The sequence below is a fragment of the Quercus suber genome, unplaced genomic scaffold, assembly GCF_002906115.3.
Source record: "Quercus suber isolate HL8 unplaced genomic scaffold, Cork oak 2.0 scaffold_38, whole genome shotgun sequence".
NCBI classification, from domain to species: domain Eukaryota; kingdom Viridiplantae; phylum Streptophyta; class Magnoliopsida; order Fagales; family Fagaceae; genus Quercus; species Quercus suber.
In genome coordinates, this window is record NW_027069503.1 from 1,237,093 (window position 1) to 1,261,301 (window position 24,209).

Genomic DNA, 24,209 nt, shown 5'->3' on the forward strand with positions numbered 1-24,209 from the left:
TTTATTGAGTTCCACGCTGAGAGGAGTATTACTGATTTCTTAGGTGATAACTGGCTTTATCTTTGAGTTTATGATAGCAGTGATTGGTATAGTTAAATCCTGTAAATTAGCCTGTATAGGACATGAGAATGCAATTAAATGTCCTGGGAGTGAAGTTACTTCCTGCAACTTCAGAACATCTATGGCTTTTGTAACACATAAATCATCTCCACGTCCACCCCTTTAGATATGATTAAATGCATGATCAAATATAGTTTGTGAAAAGCTTGAAATCCAATAATAGAGAGAATAGTGATTACCGCTCTTAATGTCTACTGACATGCATATTCATATTATGGCATTTCTCGAGGACTACTAAGCAAATTAGGAGGATTAACTTCTCAACCAAAATTTCAGCCACTCCCGTTTAGTTGTTACTACTAAAAGATACCCCACCCCGTNTTGTGTGGATTAATTCCCACCAATCTTCATCCTCTATATAAGGCTTTCTGGGGGAAACGTTTCTCCCTACTCCATGAACTTCCCCACACAACTAGAAACACGTCCCTTCAGCTCCCCAAGCCCCTTCAATAACCTCGCCAGGATTGTGACCAGAGCTGGAAGATATGGGGCGGCTTTAGGCGAGTGTGAGGACACACGAGCCAAAGGCCCTACCGTCCCGGCCAAAAGCCGTTATGACCGCAGCCCCCACTAGGCTTCCAGCGCGGCAGAGTCTAGGCGTAACCCCGATTGTGCCCTGCGTGGTGGCCAGGAGGGATGTCCCTGAAGTACCTAACGTTCCTCCCCGGGGCGCACCCCCGCCGGAAGAGGCGCGCAAGATCACGTCATGGCTGGTGCCCAAGTGTCGCCGCCTCCAACGGCCAACGCTCGTGAGGATTGGAGAGAATCAAGGGAACATCATGAGGGAGGGCATCCCGGTGCCCCTGTGTCGGCTCCTCTCTTTGTTCCAGCTCCGCCGCACCGGATAAGGAGTTGTTGGTGGCATTGGAGCATACTAGCCTCAGCCCCATTCCCTCTAGCTAGTTTTGGAACAGGTCCACCTGGGCCTCTGTTTGTAGAATTAGCTTGTAAAATTAGTTTTAAAATACGCCTGCCAGAGCCTTTGTTTGTATCTTGTACTCTTCTATTTAATAAAATAATATGAAGTTCCCTTTCTCTGTTGAATCTTCTATTTTGGACCTTCTACTTTTCTGTGATGTTTTTTTTTTTTTTTTTTTTTTGTTTGATGCGTCACCACCAACCTTCTGTAAAATGACTACTTAGGAACGATCGCCCGTTGCGCCTGCCAGTGCACTAATCATTCCCACAGACGGCGCCAATTGTAGGGACTCAGTTTAGGAAGGTTCCCCAACAATACATTTTTAGAGAGTGGGACGAAGGGTTAGGCCCTAACAGACTAGCAAAGGAACACAAGCCACCTTTTCCCATTAAAGGGGAGTAAGCCCAATTTACGACTAAAGATAACTCCTCGGCCCTCGTCCAAGGAGGTTCCCCCCTAGAACCGACATCACCTAGGAGTCATTCTATCTCCCTCTCTTCAATAATCGAAAATCCCTCCTCTAGAACCGCTTCGCTCGCCTTTCTTATATAGTTCTCTTCCTCCTACCCCCTTATTCCTTCTGTTGATCATCCATTGGCCTCCCCTCTGACCGTCCGTCCCATCAGAGGCCTTATCCGTACTCGAGTGGCTCACAATGATCAATGTTACCCTGTCAAGGGGTTACATCCCCATTAATGCGGCCAGGGGGGTTAGATGAGTGCATTTAATGCAGAGGTGACAGCTCGCCTAAGGCTTGCTCCTTCGCCGTGCTCCCGTCGCCGACGCGTGGCATTGGACCCCCTCCTCCTTGGATATTCAAGGAGTCCCATTTGGTGGGATGTTGCTCGTGTTCTTCCAAGGTCTCGAACGCCCGAGGACGGGGTCATCCTCGGATATGTTCCTCGGGGGTCGGTCCTCGCGCTTTCATCCTCGGACCCCTCATGCATTCTCGGCATGGGCCCTTGGGCCCGGCTTGGAGTGTGCCAAGGTTACCTGATTTTCTGGCTCCACATAATCAATTTAGTCTTTACTATTATCAAATCAATGTTTTTTTTTGTGCTTACTTGGCAACAAAATACAATTAAATTTACTAATCTCTAACTCGATACACAAATATCAACTCAAAAATTTTTAAAAACCACATATTTAGACCAAAATGACTGTAAATTGAAAATAATATGAACTAATAAATAGACTACAAGTTAAAAATAATTGTACCAATTTCATTGCTACCAAAATATATTGACCAAAATCACTTTCGAGTTGCAATCAATTTAGTCTTTATTGTTATCAAATCATAGCTTTTCTTGTGCTTATTTGGCAACAAAACACAATCAAATTTACTAATTCCTAACTCGATACACAAATTCCACATTAAAAATTTACAAAACCACGTATTTAGATCCAAACAACATATTTAGACCTAAAATGACTACAAGTTAAAAATAACATGGACTAATAAATAAACTGTAAGTTAAAAATAACTGAACTAATTTCATTACTACTAAAATATAGTGACCAAATCCAGAATGGCATTTTTGCTTCTTTTTATGTTTTTTTCTTTTCTTTTCTTTTCACGTGCTGTGAAGAGTTGTACTCAGAGCCAGAGGTCCAACAAGTTGAAGTGCTCACCAAACAATCTGGTAATCTACACCCTTCAAATGTAGGACCTGTGCCCTCCTAAACTAAACAACAACAACAACAAACTACTATACTCAATCTCTAGTCTTTACTCTCTCCTCTAAACATGTCCCAAACAAGACAACCTCCTCACCATCTCCCACAAGACATTGTCCTCAACATCTTGGCAAAGCTACCTGTCAGACATGTATTAGGTTCATTGTTTAAAATCTGCTTGGCTTCTCTTTCACCGTATTGAATTTATATTAACTAGTTGATGGCAGTGACACTGAATTTTACATCTGGTTACTAATTTATCCTTCATAGTGTAAAATTGTGAATTGGACAATGATCATGATTTCAAAATAAGTGATTGGTATATTGGTATTTATATTAAATGGTATGGTATTTGGGTTTGAAACTCTTTGCTATATTTGAGAGGAACGTCTGCATAATGATTGGTAGCTTGGAGGACATTTGTAAAGGTTTTAACTAAAGTTGATTTTCTTTATAGAGTTCCACACATTGATAGGAGTATTACTGGTTTCTCAGATGATAACTGGCTATATCTTTGAGTATGTTATAGCAGTGATTGGTATAGTTAAATCCTATAAATTAGCCTGTATGGGACTTGAGAATGCAATCGAATGTCCTGGGAGTGAAGTTACATCCTGCAACTTCAGAACATCTATGGCTTTTGTTAACACATAAATCATCTCTACGTCCACCACTTTAGATATAATTAAATGTATGATCAAATATAGTTTGTGAAAAGCTTGAAATCCAATAATAGAGAGATTAGAGATTACGGCTCTCATGTCTATTGACATGCATATTCATATTATGGCATTTCTCGAGGTCTACTTAGCAAATTAGGAGGATTAATTTCTCAACCAAAATTTCAGCCCCTCTTGTTTAGTTGTTAATACTAAAAGGTACCCCAACCCAGTATCATGACATTCAGCATCTGATGGTGTGGCATTCTTAGGAGAATAATGTTTATGTCACTGGAACTACATCCAACACATGAGAAAGCTCAAGTCTTCCAAATCAAATGGCGGAGATGGACTTTTTGACCAGAAACTGCCAATGCTATTGGGTTTTTAGAGAGTCATCAAATTTTGGCAACTCCCATCTTGAACTTACAGTATTACTATTATCTGGACCCAGATGGGTTCACTCTCCACAAACAACATAAAGAAACTCCAATCCTGTATTTATTCTGTGAAAGCCAAATATTATGAGGAAGTATTAACTGAAAAAATATCATTTCTACCTGCAAGGAACACGAAATAACACAATCACTTGTTTCTATCTCCAGCATTTTAAGAATCCAAGAGAACAAGAAGAAACATTCAGTATGGATGTCATAACATGCCTAGTTTAACCGTATGGAGCCATTATCGCGTATAACAGCATGTGAATGGGGCTTAGGTCCAAGTTCAAAGAGGTCACCATTACATTATCAAGAAAGAAAAAATTGAGTACATCTATCTATGCCATGTAAATTGTAAGTCGCAGGAAGCATGAAATTCACGATGTCCATTTATCTTCAACAACTTGATAAATAAGTGTGCTAAAAGTTGATAAGCAACACGACTCACACGAGCCACTTCATATTTTTGATAGTTGAGTATACATGCTATTTACTCAACTATCTCCTCAATATAAGATCAGCAACCATAACCTTGATAAGCAATCTATCCTAAATATAAAGCCACTCAATTAAGGTAATCAATCAAAATAAGAATTTATATTCATTTCTAACTCATAATCAATGCCAAGTATATATGAAGAACAAAATGGAAAACCACTAAGAATAAGCACGAAAATAAAATGCATCTTGCCTGTATCCTCTTTCATTTTCCTTAATAAGTTGCTGCACGGTTGGGTTTGTCAAGCAAAACTAGACTCTTAACATAACAACCAACAAAAGTATAGTTATATGCAGAAATCCTAAGATCTTTACACTCTTGTGTCTCGAGGTCTTGTGAGATGAGCCGTTGGTCAAAATCCAATTGCACTACAACCTCACCACTCTTCCTAAAACCTTTAGCCCGTATGTACCCCTCAGCATGATCCACACCTATTATGTCATTGATATCTTGATCCCTGAGACCTATATAAGGAAAAATCACAATTTTGGTCCATGAAGATGCATCTGCATACCTTTTCATCAGCCATACATTGACACAGAGAGTACGAAATCCCTCTTGAAACAGGGCAAGGGAATTCCCATATGCTGAAATAAAGGGACGAATGTGAACCTCATCTCCATTATCTTTATCATCCGAAAGTATAGGCAGTGCTATCTCGCTGAAAACCATGTCCCCCAAATTGAGCACTGTAATAAAATTGCGATATTTGTTGTAATTAGTTCTCTTCAAAGCAACCCAATGCAGAGCGCCATTAACAAAAGGCAGTGGATCACGAGGACGTACAGCACCAGGCAAAGCAGTTATAACCATACTCCATTCACCTGTGGCAAGTGAGTAAACCTCAACCATTGGTGGAGACACACCCCAATCGTTTCTCCTCGCATCCAGAACTGTCACAACCCTCACCACCTTATAGTCATTAGTTTTGGAATCAAATCCAAGCCCAGCACTCGTATAACACTCACCGTACGACTGATAGGTGACATTGGGTTTAGGTAGTTCCACAAACATTCTAACACAAGGGTTCCAGAGAATAATTCTGCCCCAAAAACCATCACCCATAACACAGACAAGGCCATTACAAGTACCAACCACAACGAATAGTGCTCCATCGCCTCGAGTATGAAAGGGGAAGTCAAACCTGGTGTGCTCATTGAAACCTTGGTTGTCACAATACAATTTGTAGACTTCTTTTTCATGCGTGTCCCTTTTCATGCTGGACAATGCATCCTTTAGCCAGTCAGAGCAGAACCTGAAGAGGAGGAGGGGTTGGTTGTGGTTGGAAAGCTTAAGATGAGCAGAAATGAAGTCAGGGTTTCGGATGAGGGATCTCCATGTTTTGCAGACAGAGGTGAACTTTACAATGGATTTTGTAGGTAGGCGTAGGAGAATATTGGGTAGGATTTCGGGAGGTAGAAAGTCCCACATCGCTACTTCTTCTTTAGTGAATAATGATTTGGAGACTTTAGCTGGTAAGTTGTCGGACATTGTTCTCTGCTTCCTTCAAACCCTTCAAAAACACAAAATGGGAAAAATACTATTGTTTACAAAGCCCCCCACCGCTCAACAGGAAAATCATTACCTACTGAAAACCCAGTAGTAAAAGATATTAAGAACCCACAAAATCTCACTGAAATTTAACCCAAATAACACAAAACAGAGAAAAAAGACAGAACCAGAGTGAACAAAATACAGAGAGAGAGAGAGAGAGGCAAGGAGACTAAACTGAGATGATCTGGGCAGAACAGCTTGACAGAACGCGATCAATGAGAGACCGAGATATAGATGTTAGACGGAGAGAGAGAGAGAGACCCGAGGTTCTTCAATGTGATCCTGAGAAAGGCAGGCTTTCGTCAGTGCAAACAGCAATGCATGTCTTGATTCAGACCAGTCACACGTGTGGGTCCCACCGGTTTTAGCCCAGAATAAGTGCCCTCTGGAGTTTCATGGCTAAGATTTAGACTGGAAATGAATTCAACGGTTTAGGTTCTTCTGGGGAAGACTTAAATTAATGCGAGCTAATAAGCTGACACAATTGGAATTTGGAAGAGGGGAGTTGGTGAGAGCTTGTTTGAATATCATGCAAACCGGGTGATATCACTCAGTTTAAATGATCCATCATTCAAATCGAATGGGTCTAACAGATAACTATTTGTTTGGTTTAGTTTTGGATCATTATTTTCATGATTCAAATACTCAAAATTTTATATGTGGATAATGGAAACTAAAAACAAGATTTTGGTGTTTTTAAAAGTTAAAAATTGAGAGCCCATTTGGTACATGTGTTTAAACAATAGTTCTTAATTTTTTTAGAAATACTTGTAGGTAAAAACGTGTGGAAAAATACGTATAATATTATTTAAAAACTGAAAACATGTGTTTAAGATAATATACCAAATGGCAAACTTAGTAAATAAGATGACGTTGTAGGCCCCTACCGTTGTCACATCCGAGTCAAGTTTTGGGTTATTACCGTTGCAACTCCGAAACTACACCAACTAATACTAATGTTATAATATTGTCGCTAGCATTACAAACTTGCTTTTGTATATAGCAAACAACGTAACCAAATAAAGTAAATTACGTAGGTGTCTTGTAACAATGATTTTAGGTGAAAAGCACCTTTTAACCCCTATATTTTCAGGTGATTTTCATTTTAGTCCATACATTTTATTTTTACCGCTTTTAGTCCTTATTCTGAAAAACGGTTCTCATGTTAGTCCCTACCGTTACATCAGAAACGGAAAAAGCTGACGTAGCAAACAGCAGGATTAAATAATACTAAATTAATGTCCACGTGGCCTAAATTAATAATAAAAAATGTTTTTTGACATTAAAAAATGCCACATCAGCATCTAAATTAAAAAAAAATTAATTAATATATTAATTTTAACTAAATAAAAATAATTAAAAACATAATTAAAAACTAAAAATCATATGAATTGAAATCTAAGTGTGTCTTGAACAAGAACAATAAGAATACAAACCCAAATCTAAGAATACAAACCCAGAAATTTATAAAAAAAATAAATAATAAAAAACCACCATAGATTGGCCACAGATCCTCAACAAACCCCAAAAAACACTAACCACACACAACTCCATTTGAAAAAGAAGAGATCACCAATGTAGACCCCAAGGATTGACCCTATGATTCGCTTGTCTCGGTTGAGCTAGAGCCCGCAATCGTGCATCATGGAGGTGGCGCGTATATCGCCACGGACTCGCCGTAACATGGGAATTGGACTAAGCTCTTCGCCTGGGGTCCGGCTCGGGTTCGAGTTCTGAATTTGGCTTTGGCTCAAGTTGTGGCTTAGGCTCTGTCGGCGTTTCTCATCTTCCATCAAGGACAAGATTCGGAGAGAATCGTAGATCATACGCATCTGACGAACAATGTCGCGGAAGTAACGCTGGTCTTCCATGCCCAGATCCGTGACCCGAACGAGCTCTGAGGAGCGTTGGTGGTGGGGCCGCCTCCGTGAAATGGTGAGGGCTGTTGTTGAGACTTGGTTGGTGTTGGTGTTGGATCTAACTTAAGCTGGGGTTTGTTGAGGATCTGTGGCTCATCTGTGGTGGTAGTTTTTTTTTTTTTTTTTTTTAATTTTTGGGTTTGTGTTCTTGGATCTGGGCTTGTGTTCTTGTTGTTCTTGTTCAAGACACACTTAGATTTCAATTCATATGATTTTTAGTTTTTAATTTTTTTTATTTAGTTAAAATTAATAATTTTTTTAATTTAGATGCTGACGTGGCATTTTTTAATGCCAAAAAACATTTTTTATTATTAATTTAGGTCACGTGGACATTAATTTAGTATTATTTATTTCTGTCATTTGCCACGTCAGCTTTCTCCGTTTCTAATGTAACGGTAGGGACAAAAATGGAAAGCGTTTTTCAGAATATGGACTAAAAGCGGTAAAAAAAAAATGTATGAACTAATAACGCCTTAAAATGTATACTTGTTATATATTTATGTGGGCGTTATCTTCTTATTATTATGCTTAATTTGTATAATTAAGCTATGATTTGCATTAGTCCCTATTATTTATCTTTACATAATTTCTTGAATAAGATGTTATTCATTGTGTGTAATTTTCTACTTTCAGGAAATCATGTAAGAAATATGAGTTTACAGGAATTTGTGAGAGAATGGAGGCCAAACTAGAATTAAAGTGGAGATAAAGGACCATGCTTAAATGCCTAAGGACGTGCAGCTGGAGTGCCTAGATCATCTAACATGATTGGAAGCTTCAAATAAGGAAAGAAATCAAAGAGGCAAAATTTGAAAAGGAAAAATCTGATTTGAGCACTGATCAGTATTTTGGGCGTATCTCTCTCCTCAAAAATCCAATTGACACAAGGCTAGATGGGTTGGAACCGTGACTTAAATATCTACAACTTTCCAGTTTTGAGTTTTTTGAAATTCTCAATTTTTGAAGGCCGAATTTAACTCACAAGTTACTGCTATAAACCTGGACGGAAATTAAAATAGTATAAGTTTTATTTTCTTTGGACACTGAGACATTAGGGTTTTGGAAGGGAGGCTGGTAGAACGAATTTTGGCAGAGAAAACCTTATATTTTTCTTTCTCTAATGGCAGCCTAAACTCTTTGCTAGGGCTAGGGGTTATGTTTCTTCTATGCAGTATGAATATTCAATGTGATTCTTTCTAGGATTTTATCAACGACATATTTGATTGTTCAATTAGATTTCTTTTGATGTATTAGTTCTTCCATGCTTTCAATAAGTTCAATCATGTTTTTCTTATTGTTTAGATGAATTTCTAATAGTTTCAAATAGAAATCAGGTTTTAAAGTGAATGAGTTTTTCTGAAAACTTTTCTAACCGCATTATTAATCGAGATTATCATGCGTTCTTGAATATTCTCAGTTCAATCGAATCATAAGTTTTTAATTGTATAAGAACAATCAATTATGAAATATATATTTTCTTAGATCACAAAAAATCTCATATCGATATAGGGAAACACCCCGATGCCTTGGTATTTACATTAGTGATTTAAATCAGTTATTATTATTATTCTTGTTAATAATCACCAAGCAAAAGTATTTTTCTTCTTTACCCAAATTTTTGTTTAATTATATTGTCTTTGAATCTATCCTGCTCTTTGTGGTTCGACCTCGGTACTTCGAGAATTATATTACTACAATCTCCTGCACTTGGGAGTTAGTAAGCAAGGACTAAAATGAAAATCGCCTGAAAATGTAAGGACTAAAAGGTGTTTTTCGCCATGATTTTATTCACTCATTAAAACAGGATCCAAACACCACTAACAGTTCCAGAAGAAACATTTATAGCTAGCAATATCAACAAAGAATTTAAAACCAAGCTATTCAAAACCATAAAGAGTAAACTTGGAGAGCTACAAGCATATACAATTTGCAAACCAATATTTACAATAAATTCAACAAGTCAGTCCATAGCTCTTGTATCAAAAAGCTTCCAACTTTAGTCTATAATAATAGCACTTTCCTAGGTTTTCCCTAATACCAAACAAAGATCAGAGGGCTTTTTCTCACAAACGTAGACAGTACTGTTATAAAAAAAAATATAGAACAACAAGTAGATCTACAAATAGGAAAAAACCCTTTCAGCAACAAGGATGTTCAGCGAAGGGCAAGGCGTAGTGCTCGGCTTTTCTAGAAAGAGATGCCTTAAATGGGTATTGTGAAATTGAAAAAGGAAAGTGAAATTGAAAAAGGAAAGAAGATTAAAACGAAGAAAAGAACCTTGGATGATCTGTGCGTGCGATGATGTGGGAGGCAAGGGAAGAACCTTGGATGAATAGGTATTGTGAGATGCGTTAAATGGGTTTTTTGATAAGGTAAAATGAACCATTGTGTAGTATAGAAGAAGGGGATGTGGATAACTATTAGTGAACCACTATGTAATGTCAATGGGTGGGGTTTACAGTTTTGGCAAAAAGTTGGATTAAAAATGTGAGATATGTGATTGGGTTTTTAAGCCAAACAGATGTTTTTGAGTTTTTGAGAAAAAGTAAGGTTTGGGTTATAAGTTATGGGTTTTGAGTTTGAGTGATGAGTTTTGAGTATTGAGTTTTGAAAACTAAGTGATGACCAATCCAAATGAGCCCAGAGTCTTTTGGCTGAATATTCATGTTTATTTGTGATATGGATACTGTTCAAAGTTATTTAGGAAATTGAGGAAAGAGAATGAATTTCGGCAACACCATTGCCGAAATTCTAACAAAAGTATGAGAGAGAAAAGATAAGTGATGTGATGGGAGGAGGGAGAAAAAATTTGAATTTCGGTAATCTCATTACCGAAATTCTTGCTGCCCAATACTCTGCCAGCTAGGTGAAGTGCCTGAAGTGCTAGGTGGAGTGCTCGAAAGGGAAACCAATTGTGGCAACCAAGTTGCCAAAATTGTGTCAATTGATTTGTCGCAATGGAATTGCTGAAATGGGAGGAAAAAAAAAGGAATTATGACAATGAAGTTGCCAAAAATTGGAGGAGAGAGAGAGAATTGGAGGAGTCAATCACCTCACTTCTTCCTCCTGATTCTTATTCTCCAAGTACTTTGGAATATATTCTTTGATCATTCCCAATAAAACCTAAGCTACTGATATGAATCTATGTCACAGATTATGTTTTGTCTTTTCATTTCTCTCCTCATTATAAAAGGCAGGCACTATCACTAAAGCATTACATCTCCTACATTTTCATATTGCTTCACTTACCTCTAATTGTTTAGTGTTATATTACTCTTCTGCTTTGCTTCAGTGTGCACAACTAAAAATTGTAAGTTTTGGGTTAATATGAGTTTTTTTGCTTTGCTTATTAACATATTTATTATTATTGTATAAATATATGCTTTGTAAATATTAGAAGCTAATACATTGTAAAATATTATGTATTGTTGTAGTTAATATTGTTTGTATGACTATGATTATGATTATTGTTGTTGTTGTTATTATTCAAATTTTAGATTAATGAATTTTTTATGGTTAGGACTACAAGCATTTTTAGTTATATTTGAAATTTACCATAATAAATTGTAATAGTCACCATACACGAAGCTTCTCCAAAAAAAAAAAAAAAAAAATAGAAAGATTATGCTTTTATGCTAGGAATACTTTATTTTCACTCATTGCAAAATATTGCCTTGTATAGCAAATCTCAAGTACCTTGCTGATATCATTATAAATACAATATCTTGAACTCTTTTAAGGGTCAAACTGATTTACATAAACTTTTCAGTATTATTGTTATTTTGTGTTTATTTATTATTATCTGATTTTTTTTTTTTTTTTGGGAAGTGTCACTCTATAATTCTCACTCTTTTAGTTGGTATCACAATTGTGATAAGCATCTCGACTCTCTAATTAAATTTATGTACGTGTTTTGTTAATTTTGAAATTATTTAATATTATTTATTGTTATTATTATATGACCACAAAAATTGTAATAAATTGTATTATTGTGATCTTTTTATAATTAATATTACTTTGTTATTATCAATTATTACATCTATTACTTGGACAAAATATATTGCATAATATGTTTGTTGGTTCATAATAAAGATTTGTATGTGTATTATTATTATTTTTATTTAGTACAATAAATCGTACATTTGTGTTTCTTTTTCTTTAAAGTTTTGTTGGTATAAAAATTTATTAAATTTCTTGAATCTTTACTTTTTAGGGTGGTTATAGGTTGGGAAATTAAAATTAATTATATGCTTTATAAATATTATAGTTAATACTAATTATTGTGTGTATGATTATTTTTGCTGTGAGAGACCGTGCCCCCAGCCCGTTTTTATGATGTTGAGCCAAACCTGCATGAATGGGTGGAATTGTGTTATTGTCTCTCAAAATGGTGGTTCGACTAGTTATATTTTCCCCTTAGATTAAGGGTTTTACAATGGAGTCGCCACTTATTTAATTATTGGAAAAATAAGAAAACCATAATTGAAAAATTCCTCATTTTATTAATTTGAAATTTACATTGAACATAGGAAAATTACATGGCTTTGGTCTTAGATACAATCTAAGATAAAGTACATGGCTTTGTTTCCTAGTTACAATTTAAAAATCGAAAATTACGTGGATAAGCATTTGACCTACTAACCCTTGATCTAAGTTCGGAAGCTATGTTACAAGGTGGGAAGGTGTTAGGCACCCATCTTACCCGGTGAAACCGGTCTTCTAAACTATGGTGGCCAACATTCATATCACATCATCTAATATGTTATCAATCAATTTACATGTTGAATTTAAAGTGTGTGCATGTGATAAACCCTAATTCAATTTATTAAGCATTGCATTTGGATTGAAAAATAAATTCTAGTGAATGTGTGTGTATGGTGATATCCAAGATTCAAGGACTTGAAAGAATTATGAAACAAACATGTTTTTCATATTTTTGATGTGGATTTAAATAAACTAGTGTTTATGCATGAACATGTGATGAACAACTAAAAACATGTAAAGAACACATAAGAACATTTAAGAACATTCAAACATATTCAAGAGAATTTAAATAATTACTATCATGCTTTAATCCGAAATTCTTATCATGGCATCACAAAAAACAAGTTAGGGAAATGGATTATACCTTCATGCAATATCCATACGGTGGAGGAGGAGACTCTTGATAGAGGTCTTAAAGGTGGAGGAAAAGAAGAGTTAGGAGAGGGAGAATGAATCTTACTCAATACCTTGAGTCTCAGGAAGACCAAGATATGACAAAATTATTCTACTTCACTAGAACTCAAGAGAGGAGAAGAGAGGGGAGTTTTTCGTGTGCCTTGGAATGAAAGAGATGGATGGTTTATATAGTAGTGGTGGAAGGAATATAAATGGAAGGCCATTTAATGAGGGTTGACAAAGAATCATGAACCTAGACCTCATTTTGGCCTTAGAAAAAATCTGGTGTATTAAATGAAAAGATTGGTGGGAGTGAGGAACAAGCCAAAATTCGGTTTTCCCGTAGCTGTGGGGTTTGACAATTTTAAGCAATTTTTCTTTTTAATTCAAGAGAAAAATATTATTAGAGTTTAAGATACGCCTACAATTAGCAAGACTTCAAGGAGGTCTTATTCATGTGTTGTAATGTAGGCCAGGTTTAGGTTATGAAATGAATGATATAAAAAGGCTCAAAATTTCCTATGATGTTCCTCCAAGCATGCATTACTCAAAAATCAAGTATTTAAAGAGTTTTCTCATTTTTTCTTTGTCATCTTCTCACTAGTCTTCATTTCATCTTGAATCATACCTTTAGAATTTCATCTTGTAAAATTCTTCTCTTTTTAGGTTGCATCCTCAAGTTTTCAACTTAGTAGGATTTTTCAATTTTTTCTTTTCTTCTTCTTTTTTCTTTAGCCCTAACTTTTGCTTAGACTGCCCTTTTGGGTTTTCAGCCTAGCGGGCTTCTTTTCTTTTTCTTTTTTCTTTTTTTTTGTCTTTCATCTCTTGATTGAATGAACTTTTTTGGACATTTTGCCCTCATTGTTTTTCTCAGATTAATGATTTTTGGTCATTTTGATGCACTTTCTAGACTCTTTTCTTGCCTCGATGCACTTGCACCTTTTTGTACTTGATGAATTTTCCCTTTTTTGATGAAATCTTTTTTGGATGAATCTTGTATTCCTCTTGGCATGATGAATTTTAGGCTCTTCAAACTTGATGCACACTTTTTTCTCTCACATTGTTGGAATTTCATTTCTCTTTCCTTGATTGAGTGAAAGCTCATTTTTCTTTGATGATCTCTTATCTTTTAGCTTAATGAATTCTCAACTTGTCTTTCATGTCCTCTAGGAGAGTTTTATCAATTAGCTTCAAAACTCAAGGTCGGCTCCTCCTTAACATGAGATTTAAGCATGCACACTTTGAATTTTCCCACCCTAGGTTTAGATTTTAGTGGGTTCATGCGAAAAAGAGGCTAAGTGTTGAAAGGCTCAAATGGGCTAGCAATGGATAATGATCATTCTAGGTATTAAGGTATAATCTTGTTTTACCAAAGATGGCCTCCTATCCCTAGCAATGGTTGCTTGTAGGCACAGTGACTTGAGATCTCTTAGTAAATTCATCTTAAAAGAAAAAGTATGAATGCTCTATTGGAGACACAAAAGTTTTTAGAAATTTGAAATGAATGCATGAGCCTTTCGAATTTTCTGATGGATAAATTTTCTTTGATTGCCTTGTAAGACCATTTCTTCTTTTATTCAAAGTAATTTAGCAAAAGTGTTTACATGGATCAAATGAAATCAATCCTTTCCTAGTACAAGTTGATTGTTCAAGCCTTTAAACATCTTAATTTAGAAAAAGTTTTGTCCAAGAGGTCCTCATGTACCATTTTGAAAAGAAGACTTTAAAGAATCTTGAAATCTTTGAAAGAAAAAAATGGGTCTTTTTGAAAAAAATCACTAGGAAGTCCAATGACTCTAGTTCAAAGTTTTTTTTTTTTTTTTAATGACTTAAGGGCATTAAGACTTTTTTCATTTGAAAATTTTTCTCTTTTTTGGAAAAGATTTGGAAATCTTGAATTTTTATTTTTATTTTTTTATTATTTTTTATATATATACATGAACAAAGCACATTAAATGCTACATGAAATTTTTGAATTCAAAGAAATATAGAAACATGGAATAAACAAACAAACTTTAAGCTTAACCATGATGTTGCAAACCAATGTGGAGTGAGGCAAAGCTGGGCCGCTTGCTCCTTCTTGGTCCATTTAGGATGCTTGAGGCTTGGTGTGTTTGAACCTTGATTATGATGAAATGGCTTGGGCTTGCACTTGGAAGGCTTGAACCTTGATTATGATCTTTTGATATTTGCTTGAAATGGCTTGGGCTTGCACTTGAAATGCATGCATCTTGTGAGCTTTTGGCCTTTGATGTTGATCATCCATATACACCTTTGATGGGCTCAAGTGTTGGGCTTTGATTCATTCAAGAAACAAATTTGGGCTTCCATGCCAAGTACAGTTCAATCATAGGCTTTTGGGCTTGAGTTCATTCACATCATACAAGGTTCAAATAGTCATGATGGGCTCAAGCGTTGGACTTGAGTCATCATGGTTAAAACAACGGCCAAACAAATGCATAATGAAATGCAATTTTCATAGACCGACCTAAAGGTAGGATCTATGGGTCATTACAACATGGGTAGAAGGTAGGTTAAAGGTTTCCTCAAGTTAAGACGTCGTACCCTCCAACTTGTGACGCTAGAAGCGCCGCATTGGTCCGAACGGTACAGTTTGTCCCTATGAACCACCATGGCATAACCATTATGATCCTTGTCGCAGTGGGTGGTAGGTTCATTGTTGGGTATGTGAGTCTTAGGAAGACCACAATCCATGGCTAATACTACCGGGCTTTTGGGCTAACACACAAATAAAATAAATTTCATTCAAGCAAACGATGCATGACATGCAATATAATGACATATTAAACATATTATATACAAAAAGTAATAAACAAACAATGATATGGTTGGACACCAAAACCTAATTGAAGTTTAGCCCTTAATATCCCCAGTGGAGTCGCCACTGTGAGAGACCGCGCCCCCAGCCCGTTTTTATGATGTTGGGCCAAACCCACATGAATGGGTGGAGTCGTGTTATTGCCTCTCAAAATGGTGGTTCGATTAGTTATATTTTCCCCCTTAGATTAAGGGTTTTACAATGGAGTTGCCACTTATTTAATTATTGGAAAAATAAGAAAACCATAATTGAAAAATTCCTCATTTTATTAATTTGAAATTTACATTGATCATAGGAAAATTACATGGCTTTGGTTCTAGATACAATCTAAGATAAAGTACATGGCTTTGTTTCTTAGTTACAATTTAAAAATCGAAAATTATATGAATAAGCATTTGACTTACTAACCCTTGATCTAAGTTCGGAGGCTATGTTACAAAGTGGAAATATGTTATCACATCATCCAATATGTTATCAATCAATTTGCATGTTGAATTTAAAGTGTGTGCATGTGATAAACGCTAATTCAATTTATTAAGCATTGCATTTGGATTGAAAAATAAATTCTAGTGAATGTGTGTGTATGGTGATATCCTAGATTCAAGGACTTAAGAGAATTTAAATAATTACTATCATACTTTAATCTGAAATTATTATCATGGCATCACAAAAATCAAGTTAGGGAAAGAGATTATACATTCATGCAATATCCATACGTTGGAGGAGGAGACTCTTGATAGAGGTCTTAAAGATGGAGGAAAAGAAGAGTTGGGAGAGGGAGAATGAGTCTCACTCAATACCTTGAGTCTCAGGAAAACCAAGATATGATAAGACTACTCTACTTCACTAGAACTCAAGAGAGGAGAAGAGAGGGGGGTTTTTTGTATGCCTTGAAATAAAAGAGATGGAGGGTTTATATAGTAGTGGTGGAGGGAATATAAATGGAAGGACATTTAATAAGGGTTGACAAAGAATCATGAACCTAGACCTCATTTTAGTCTTAGGAAAAATATGGTGCATTAAATGGAAAGATTGGTGGGAGTGAAGAACAAGTCAAAATTCAGTTTTTCCGTAGCTGTTGNGCCGCCTGAAACAGCCCTACCTAGATTACCTAGTTAGGGACACCGATGAAAAAGAAGTCTACAAATTGTATTGTGACAACCAAGATTTCAATGAACATGCCAGGTTTGACTTCCCTTTTCATACTCTAGGCCGTACACCAATATTTAGGGTGGTTGGTACTTGTAATGGCCTTGTCTGTGTTGAGGATGATGGTTTATTGGGCAGAATTATTCTCTGGAACCCTTGTGTTAGAATGTTTGTGGAACTTCCTACACCCAGTATCACCTATCAGGGCTATCACGAGGAGGATGGGTATGGGTACGATGCGGCTACTGGGCTTGGATTTGATTCCAAAACTAATGACTATAAGGTGGTGAGGGTTGTGACAGTTGTGGATGTGTGGAGGAGAAGCGACTGTGTGTCTCCACCAAAGGTTGAGGTTTACTCACTTGCCACAGGTGAATGGAGTATGGTTACAACTGCTTTGCCTGGTGCTGTACATCCTCGTGACCCTATGCCTTTTGTTAATGGCGCTCTGCATTGGGTTGCTTTGAGGAGAATTAATTACTTTAAATATCGCAACTTTATTACGGTGCTCGATTTGGGGGACATGGTTTTCCGCGAGATAACACTGCCTATACTTTCGGATGAAAAAGATTATGGAAATGAGTCTTTCATTTATCCCTTTATTTCAGCATATGGGAATTCCCTTGCCCTGATTCATGGGGGTCGTGGTCTCTGTTTGAATGTATGGCTGATGAAAAGGTATGCAGATGCATCTTCATGGACCAAAATTGTGATTTTTCCTCATGTAGGTCTCTTGGATCAAGCTATCAAGGACATAGAAGATGTTGGTTACAGGTTCAAACCCAGTGCCAAAGCTTTTAGGAAGAGTGGTGAGGTTGTAGTGGAATTGGATGAACAACCGTTCATCACACAAGACCTCGAGACACAAGAGTGTAAAGATCTTCCGATTTCTGCATATAACTATACTTTCGTTGGTTCTTATGTTAAGAGTCTAGTTTTGCTCGACAAACCCAACGGTGCAGCAACTTATTAAGGAAAATGAAAGAGGAACAACAACAGGCAAGATGCATTTTATTTTTGTGTTTATTTTTTATGGTTTTTCATTTTGCTCTTTATATATACTTGGCATTGATTATGAGTAAGATATGAATATAAATTCTTATTTTGATTGATTACCTTAATTGAGTGGCTTTGTATTTCGGATAGATTGCTTATCATGTTTATTGTTGCTGATCATATATTGAGGAGATAGTTGAGTAAATAGCGTGTATACTCAACTGTCAAAAAAACAAAGTGGCTTGTGTTGCTTATCAGCTTTTAGTACACTTATTTATCAAGTTGTTGAAGAGAAATGGACATTGTGAATTTCATGCTTCCTGCGACTTACAATTTACATGGCATAGATAGACGTACTCAACATTTTCTTTCTTGATAATGTTATGGTGACCTCTTTGAACCTCATGTTTTCACATCCATACTAAATGTTTCTTCATGTTCTCTTGGATTCTTAAAATTTCTTCCTAAAATGTCAATTGTGATCTTATTATGTTAAAGATATTGCTTGTACGATTTAATCTTCTATTTCCTTTGATGCCTATCTTCTTTTACTGAACATTCCCATAGAGCAATGTTCATGGACAAAGCAGCTCACGAACGGTTATTGCTTGCTTTGGGTGGTTAAGGATTGAAAATAATTTCTTTACAATCTTCTTAGTGAATTATTTTTGATTTACTGTGTCCCTTAGCATAATTTGAGTATTTTTATCCCAGTAAAGTAGTTATGCTTAGATGTATTGTTTTGTTGACTCCATTTTATTCCTTTTTTCTTTTTTTTTTAATATCCTTCCCTCAATCATTTGTGAATGAGTTAGTATTTTTCATTACACAATTGCATGAAGTAGAAGCAAAAGCCAAAGTGAATAGACCTATATGCAAGAATTGGGGTTTCACGCTTTAATGGGATGTAGTTGTATTTCTTTGCAAGTCTGGTAGTTTTAATGGGATGTGTTTGCTTTGTGACATATTGTCTTCAGCTTACAAGATTTTGTTGATACTATTTCTATAGATGTGTATAAGCACTCAATGTCTTTGATAATTGGTTTTGCCCTTGGGTTTTTTTTTTTTTTTTTTGTAAGAATTAGTTTTGCCCTTGTTGTAGCTCACTCATGAATATATTCCCTAATTTGGAAAGGAAAGTTCATGAAGTTCATAGATAGTTACTGTGGTCTTCAGCCAATGAGCTTTTAGTTCAAATGACACTACCTCCCCTTGTAAGATTATCGGTTCATAACCCAATAATTGCATGTGTGACTTATCAATAATTTAAAAAAAAAAAAAAAGGAAAAAAAAAAAAAAACTGTGGTCTTTATCTCCGATATACATTCAACAACGCTTACTTGTTCCTGATTTGACATTTTTGTGGAATATGCTTTACAGTTTTTGAGGAGGTTCTATGCTGCAAATGTGGACATAGTTTCAAACCCTTTTCATGTGCCAAAAGGATCAGCACCATATTCAAATCCTTTGGGTTGAGTTCAGCTAGGTGAATGACTGCTGCCACTGTTCAAACTAAACCTTTATGAATCTTCCTTTTGTGAAGCTGGTTGATTTTTTTAATTTTTTTTTCTTATGCCTTGCTTTTGTTTTGCCTAGGAATTGGGTTTCAATAATCGTCCGTGTAAATCTCATGAAAATTTTAGAGATTGTAACATTTATCTTAATATAAAACTTCATTTTGAGTAATAGTGGAGATAGAAACAAGTGATTGTGTTATTTTGTGTTCTTTGCAGGTAGAAATGATATTTTTTCAGTTGATACTTCCTCATAATATCTGGCTTTCACAGAAAATATTTACAGGATTGTAGTTTCTTTATGTTGTTTGTGGACAGTGAACCCATCTGGGTCCAGATAATACTGTAAATTCAAGATGGGAGTTGCCAAAATTCGATTAGTCTCTAAAAACCCAATAGCACTGGCAGTTTCTGGTCTAAAAGTCCATCTAAGCCATTTGATTTGGAAGAACTGAGCCTTCTCATGTGTTGGATGTAGTTCTAGTGACATAGACATTATTCTCCTAAGAATGACACACCATCAGATACTGAATTTCATGATACTGGGTTGGGGTATCTTTTAGTAGTAACAACTAAACAGGAGGGGCTGAAATTTTGGTTGAGAAGTTAATGCTCCTAATTTGCTAAGTAGACCTCGAGAAATGCCATAATATGAATATGCATGTCAATAGACATTGAGAGCCGTAATCTCTATTCTCTCTATTATTGGATTTCAAGCTTTTCACAAACTATATTTGATCATACATTTAATCATGTATAAAGGGGTGGACGTGGAGATGATTTATGTGTTACAAAAGCCATAGATGTTCTGAAGTTGCTGGAAGCATGGTTGTCAAAATCCCGATCTGGATCTTACGATCTTACAATTTTACGATCTTATCTGCCCAAAATGATCTAAATCTTTCAAGGTTCTTAGCGATCGTTCAGAATCATACGATTTTGACAATTCCAAACGATTTTGGTTTCTTGTAATCTTCTTTAATTTAACAGAAGGTTTAGTTGGATCCAAATGAAAAATAATATTCCAATAGATCAAGTTTTGCTATACTAATATAACGAGATAAAATGTTAGTTGAAAACAAACAAAAAATAACATCCCAATAAAGTGTTACGTTTTGAGATTTTTGACATCTTAAATGATGCTCACAAATTGATGTAATGATGCATGGTAATTACATCAAATTACTGCAAATTTTTTATTTTTTATGAATGTATTGTTTATATGATTATTTAATATACCAATTTGTTTTTTTTTTTTTTACTCAAATAATGTAGGATCTTACGATTCACAATCCGATCCTACAATTCACGATCCCACCTACCTCCAACGATCTTACTTAGGATCTCAATTTTGATAATCATGGCTAGAAGTAACTTCACTCACAGGACATTCAATTGCATTCTCATGTCCTATTCAGCTAATTTATAGGATTTAACTATACCAATCATTGCCTATCACATACTCAAAGATAAAGCCAGTTATCACCTAAGAAACCAATAATACTCCTAGTAGTGTGGAACTCAATAAAGAAAATCAACTTTGGTTAAAACATTTACAAATGTCCTCCAAGCTATCCACCATTATGGAGACATTCCTCTCAAATATAGCAAAGAGTTTCAAACCCAAATGTTCTCTTCCAAACACACAGCTGTGGGAAAAAGATTTCTACAAATTTAAAGTGAGGTCACTCTTATAAGCATATCTCTGTGTACTTTTTTAGGCGATGTGAAATTTCATAGATTGCAAGACCCCTTTTGGGTCTCTACACAAATACCAAAGCATTTAAGCAAACACAATTGATACCAATCACTTATTTGAAATCATAATCATTGTCCACATTCAAATTTCACACTATGAAGGGTAAAGCAGTAACATATTAAAATTCCAACAGTCACTGCCATCAATGAGTCAAAATATAAAATTCTAAAATGGTGAAGAGAAGCAAGCAGATTTTAAGTAATGAACCTAATACATGTGTTGACAAGTAGCTTTGCCAAATTGTTGAGGACAATGTCTTGTGGGAGATGGTGAAGAGGTTGTTGTTTGGGACATGTTTAGAGGAAAGAGCAAAGACTAAAGACTAAAGATTGAGTAAAGTAGTTGTTTGTTGTTGTTGTTTAGTTTTAGGAGGGCACATGTCCTACATTTGAAGGGTGTAGATTACTAGATTGTCTGGTGAGCACTTCAACTTATTGGACCTCTGGCTCTGAGATACACAACCCTTCACAGCAGGTGAAAAAGAAGAAGCAAAAATACCATTTTGGATTTGATCACAATTATTTTAAGTGTGAATTGTAGGATCGGATTGTGAATCGTAAGATCCTACATTATTTGAGTAAAAAAAAAAAAAACAAATTGGTATATTAAATAATCATATAAACAATACATTCATAAAAAATAAAAAATTTGCAGTAATTTGATGTAATTACCATGCATCATTACATCAATTTGTGAGCATCATTTAAGATGTCAAAAATCTCAAAACGTAACACTTTATTGGGATGTTATTTTTTGTTTGTTTTCAACTAACATTTTATCTCGTTATATTAGTATAGCAAAACTTGATCTATTGGAATATTATTTTTCATTTGGATCCAACTAAACCTTCTGTTAAATTAAAGAAGATTACAAGAAACCAAAATCGTTTGGAATTGTCAAAATCGTATGATTCTGAACGATCGCTAAGAACCTTGAAAGATTTAGATCATTTTGGGCAGATAAGATCGTAAAATTGTAAGATCGTAAGATCCAGATCGGGATTTTGACAACCATGCTTCCAGCAACTTCAGAACATCTATGGCTTTTGTAACACATAAATCATCTCCACGTCCACCCCTTTATACATGATTAAATGTATGATCAAATATAGTTTGTGAAAAGCTTGAAATCCAATAATAGAGAGAATAGAGATTACGGCTCTCAATGTCTATTGACATGCATATTCATATTATGGCATTTCTCGAGGTCTACTTAGCAAATTAGGAGCATTAACTTCTCAACCAAAATTTCAGCCCCTCCTGTTTAGTTGTTACTACTAAAAGATACCCCAACCCAGTATCATGAAATTCAGTATCTGATGGTGTGTCATTCTTAGGAGAATAATGTCTATGTCACTAGAACTACATCCAACACATGAGAAGGCTCAGTTCTTCCAAATCAAATGGCTTAGATGGACTTTTAGACCAGAAACTGCCAGTGCTATTGGGTTTTTAGAGACTAATCGAATTTTGGCAACTCCCATCTTGAATTTACAGTATTATCTGGACCCAGATGGGTTCACTGTCCACAAACAACATAAAGAAACTACAATCCTGTAAATATTTTCTGTGAAAGCCAGATATTATGAGGAAGTATCAACTGAAAAAATATCATTTCTACCTGCAAAGAACACAAAATAACACAATCACTTGTTTCTATCTCCACTATTACTCAAAATGAAGTTTTATATTAAGATAAATGTTACAATCTCTAAAATTTTCATGAGATTTACACGGACGATTATTGAAACCCAATTCCTAGGCAAAACAAAAGCAAGGCATAAGAAAAAAAAATTAAAAAAATCAACCAGCTTCACAAAAGGAAGATTCATAAAGGTTTAGTTTGAACAGTGGCAGCAGTCATTCACCTAGCTGAACTCAACCCAAAGGATTTGAATATGGTGCTGATCCTTTTGGCACATGAAAAGGGTTTGAAACTATGTCCACATTTGCAGCATAGAACCTCCTCAAAAACTGTAAAGCATATTCCACAAAAATGTCAAATCAGGAACAAGTAAGCGTTGTTGAATGTATATCGGAGATAAAGACCACAGTTTTTTTTTTTTTTTCCTTTTTNTTGATAAGTCACACATGCAATTATTGGGCTATGAACCGATAATCTTGCAAAGGGAGGTAGTGTCATTTGAACTAAAGCTCATTGGCTGAAGATCACAGTAACTATCTATGAACTTCATGAACTTTCCTTTCCAAATAAGGGCAAAACTAATTCTTAAAAAAAAATAAATAAAAAACCCAAGGGCAAAACCAATTATCAAAGACATTGAGTGCTTATACACATCTATAGAAATAGTATCAACAAAATCTTGTAAGCTGAAGACAATACGTCACAAAGCAAACACATCCCATTAAAACTACCAGACTTGCAAAGAAATACAACTACATCCCATTAAAGCGTGAAACCCCAATTCTTGCATTAAGGTCTATTCACTTTGGCTTTTGCTTCTACTTCATACAATTGTGTAATAAAAAATACTAACTCATTCACAAAAGATTGAGGGAAGGATATTTAAAAAAAAAAAGAGGAATAAAATGGAGTCAACAAAACAATACATCTAAGCATAACTACTTTACTGGGATAAAAATACTCAAATTATGCTAAGAAACAAAATATATCAAAAATAGTTCATTAAGAAGATTATAAAGAAATCATTTTCAATTCTAAGCACCCAAAGCTATTAATAACCATTCATGAGCTGCTTTGTTCATGAACATTGCTCTATGGGAATGTTTTCAGTAAAAGAAGATAGGCATCAAAGGAAATAGAAGATTTAAATTGTACAAGCAATATCTTTAGCATAATAAGATCAAAACTGACATTTTAGGAAAGAAATTTTAAGAATCCAAGAGAACATGAAGTAACATTTAGTAAGGGTGTGAAAACATGAGGTTCAAAGAGGTCACCATAACATTATCAAGAAAGAAAATGTTGAGTACATCTATCTATGCCATGCAAATTGTAAGTCGCAGGAAGCATGAAATTCAGAA

At 35.4% G+C, this 24,209-nt stretch overlaps 3 protein-coding genes across 4 annotated transcripts in view; 1 reads left to right on the top strand and 2 right to left on the bottom strand.

Annotated features, from left to right (window-relative positions):
• Positions 1-4,084: 4,084 nt before the first annotated feature.
• On the bottom strand, positions 4,085-6,423 carry LOC112029622 (putative F-box protein At2g02030). Its single transcript, XM_024062307.2, has 2 exons — positions 6,044-6,423; positions 4,085-5,827 (listed from the first exon to the last, which is right to left on the bottom strand). The coding sequence occupies exon 2, from the start codon at positions 5,803-5,805 to the stop codon at positions 4,528-4,530; it is 1,278 nt and encodes a 425-aa protein (XP_023918075.1). The 5' UTR covers positions 5,806-5,827; positions 6,044-6,423; the 3' UTR covers positions 4,085-4,527.
• Positions 6,424-16,874: 10,451 nt separating this feature from the next.
• On the top strand, positions 16,875-19,647 carry LOC112029636 (F-box protein CPR1). The gene is made up of 2 exons (XM_065770999.1): positions 16,875-17,934; positions 19,312-19,647. Exon 1 carries the CDS (start codon positions 17,102-17,104, stop codon positions 17,906-17,908), a length of 807 nt encoding a protein of 268 aa, XP_065627071.1. The 5' UTR covers positions 16,875-17,101; the 3' UTR covers positions 17,909-17,934; positions 19,312-19,647.
• A 3,194-nt stretch (positions 19,648-22,841) lies between these two features.
• LOC136061478 (putative F-box protein At2g02030) overlaps positions 22,842-24,209 on the bottom strand; it is a 33,585-nt gene continuing 32,217 nt past the window's right edge. For both annotated transcript variants that reach the window (XM_065771003.1, XM_065771002.1), the window contains exon 3: positions 22,842-23,177. The gene's annotated coding sequence lies outside the window, so the exon portion shown is untranslated. The remainder of the gene's footprint in view (positions 23,178-24,209) is intronic.

Excerpts from the sequence above, each read along its gene's own strand:
- LOC112029622 (XM_024062307.2), bottom strand. The coding sequence starts at position 5,805 with ATGTCCGACAACTTACCAGCTAAAGTCTCCAAATCATTATTCACTAAA.
- LOC112029636 (XM_065770999.1), top strand. The coding sequence starts at position 17,102 with ATGTTTGTGGAACTTCCTACACCCAGTATCACCTATCAGGGCTATCAC.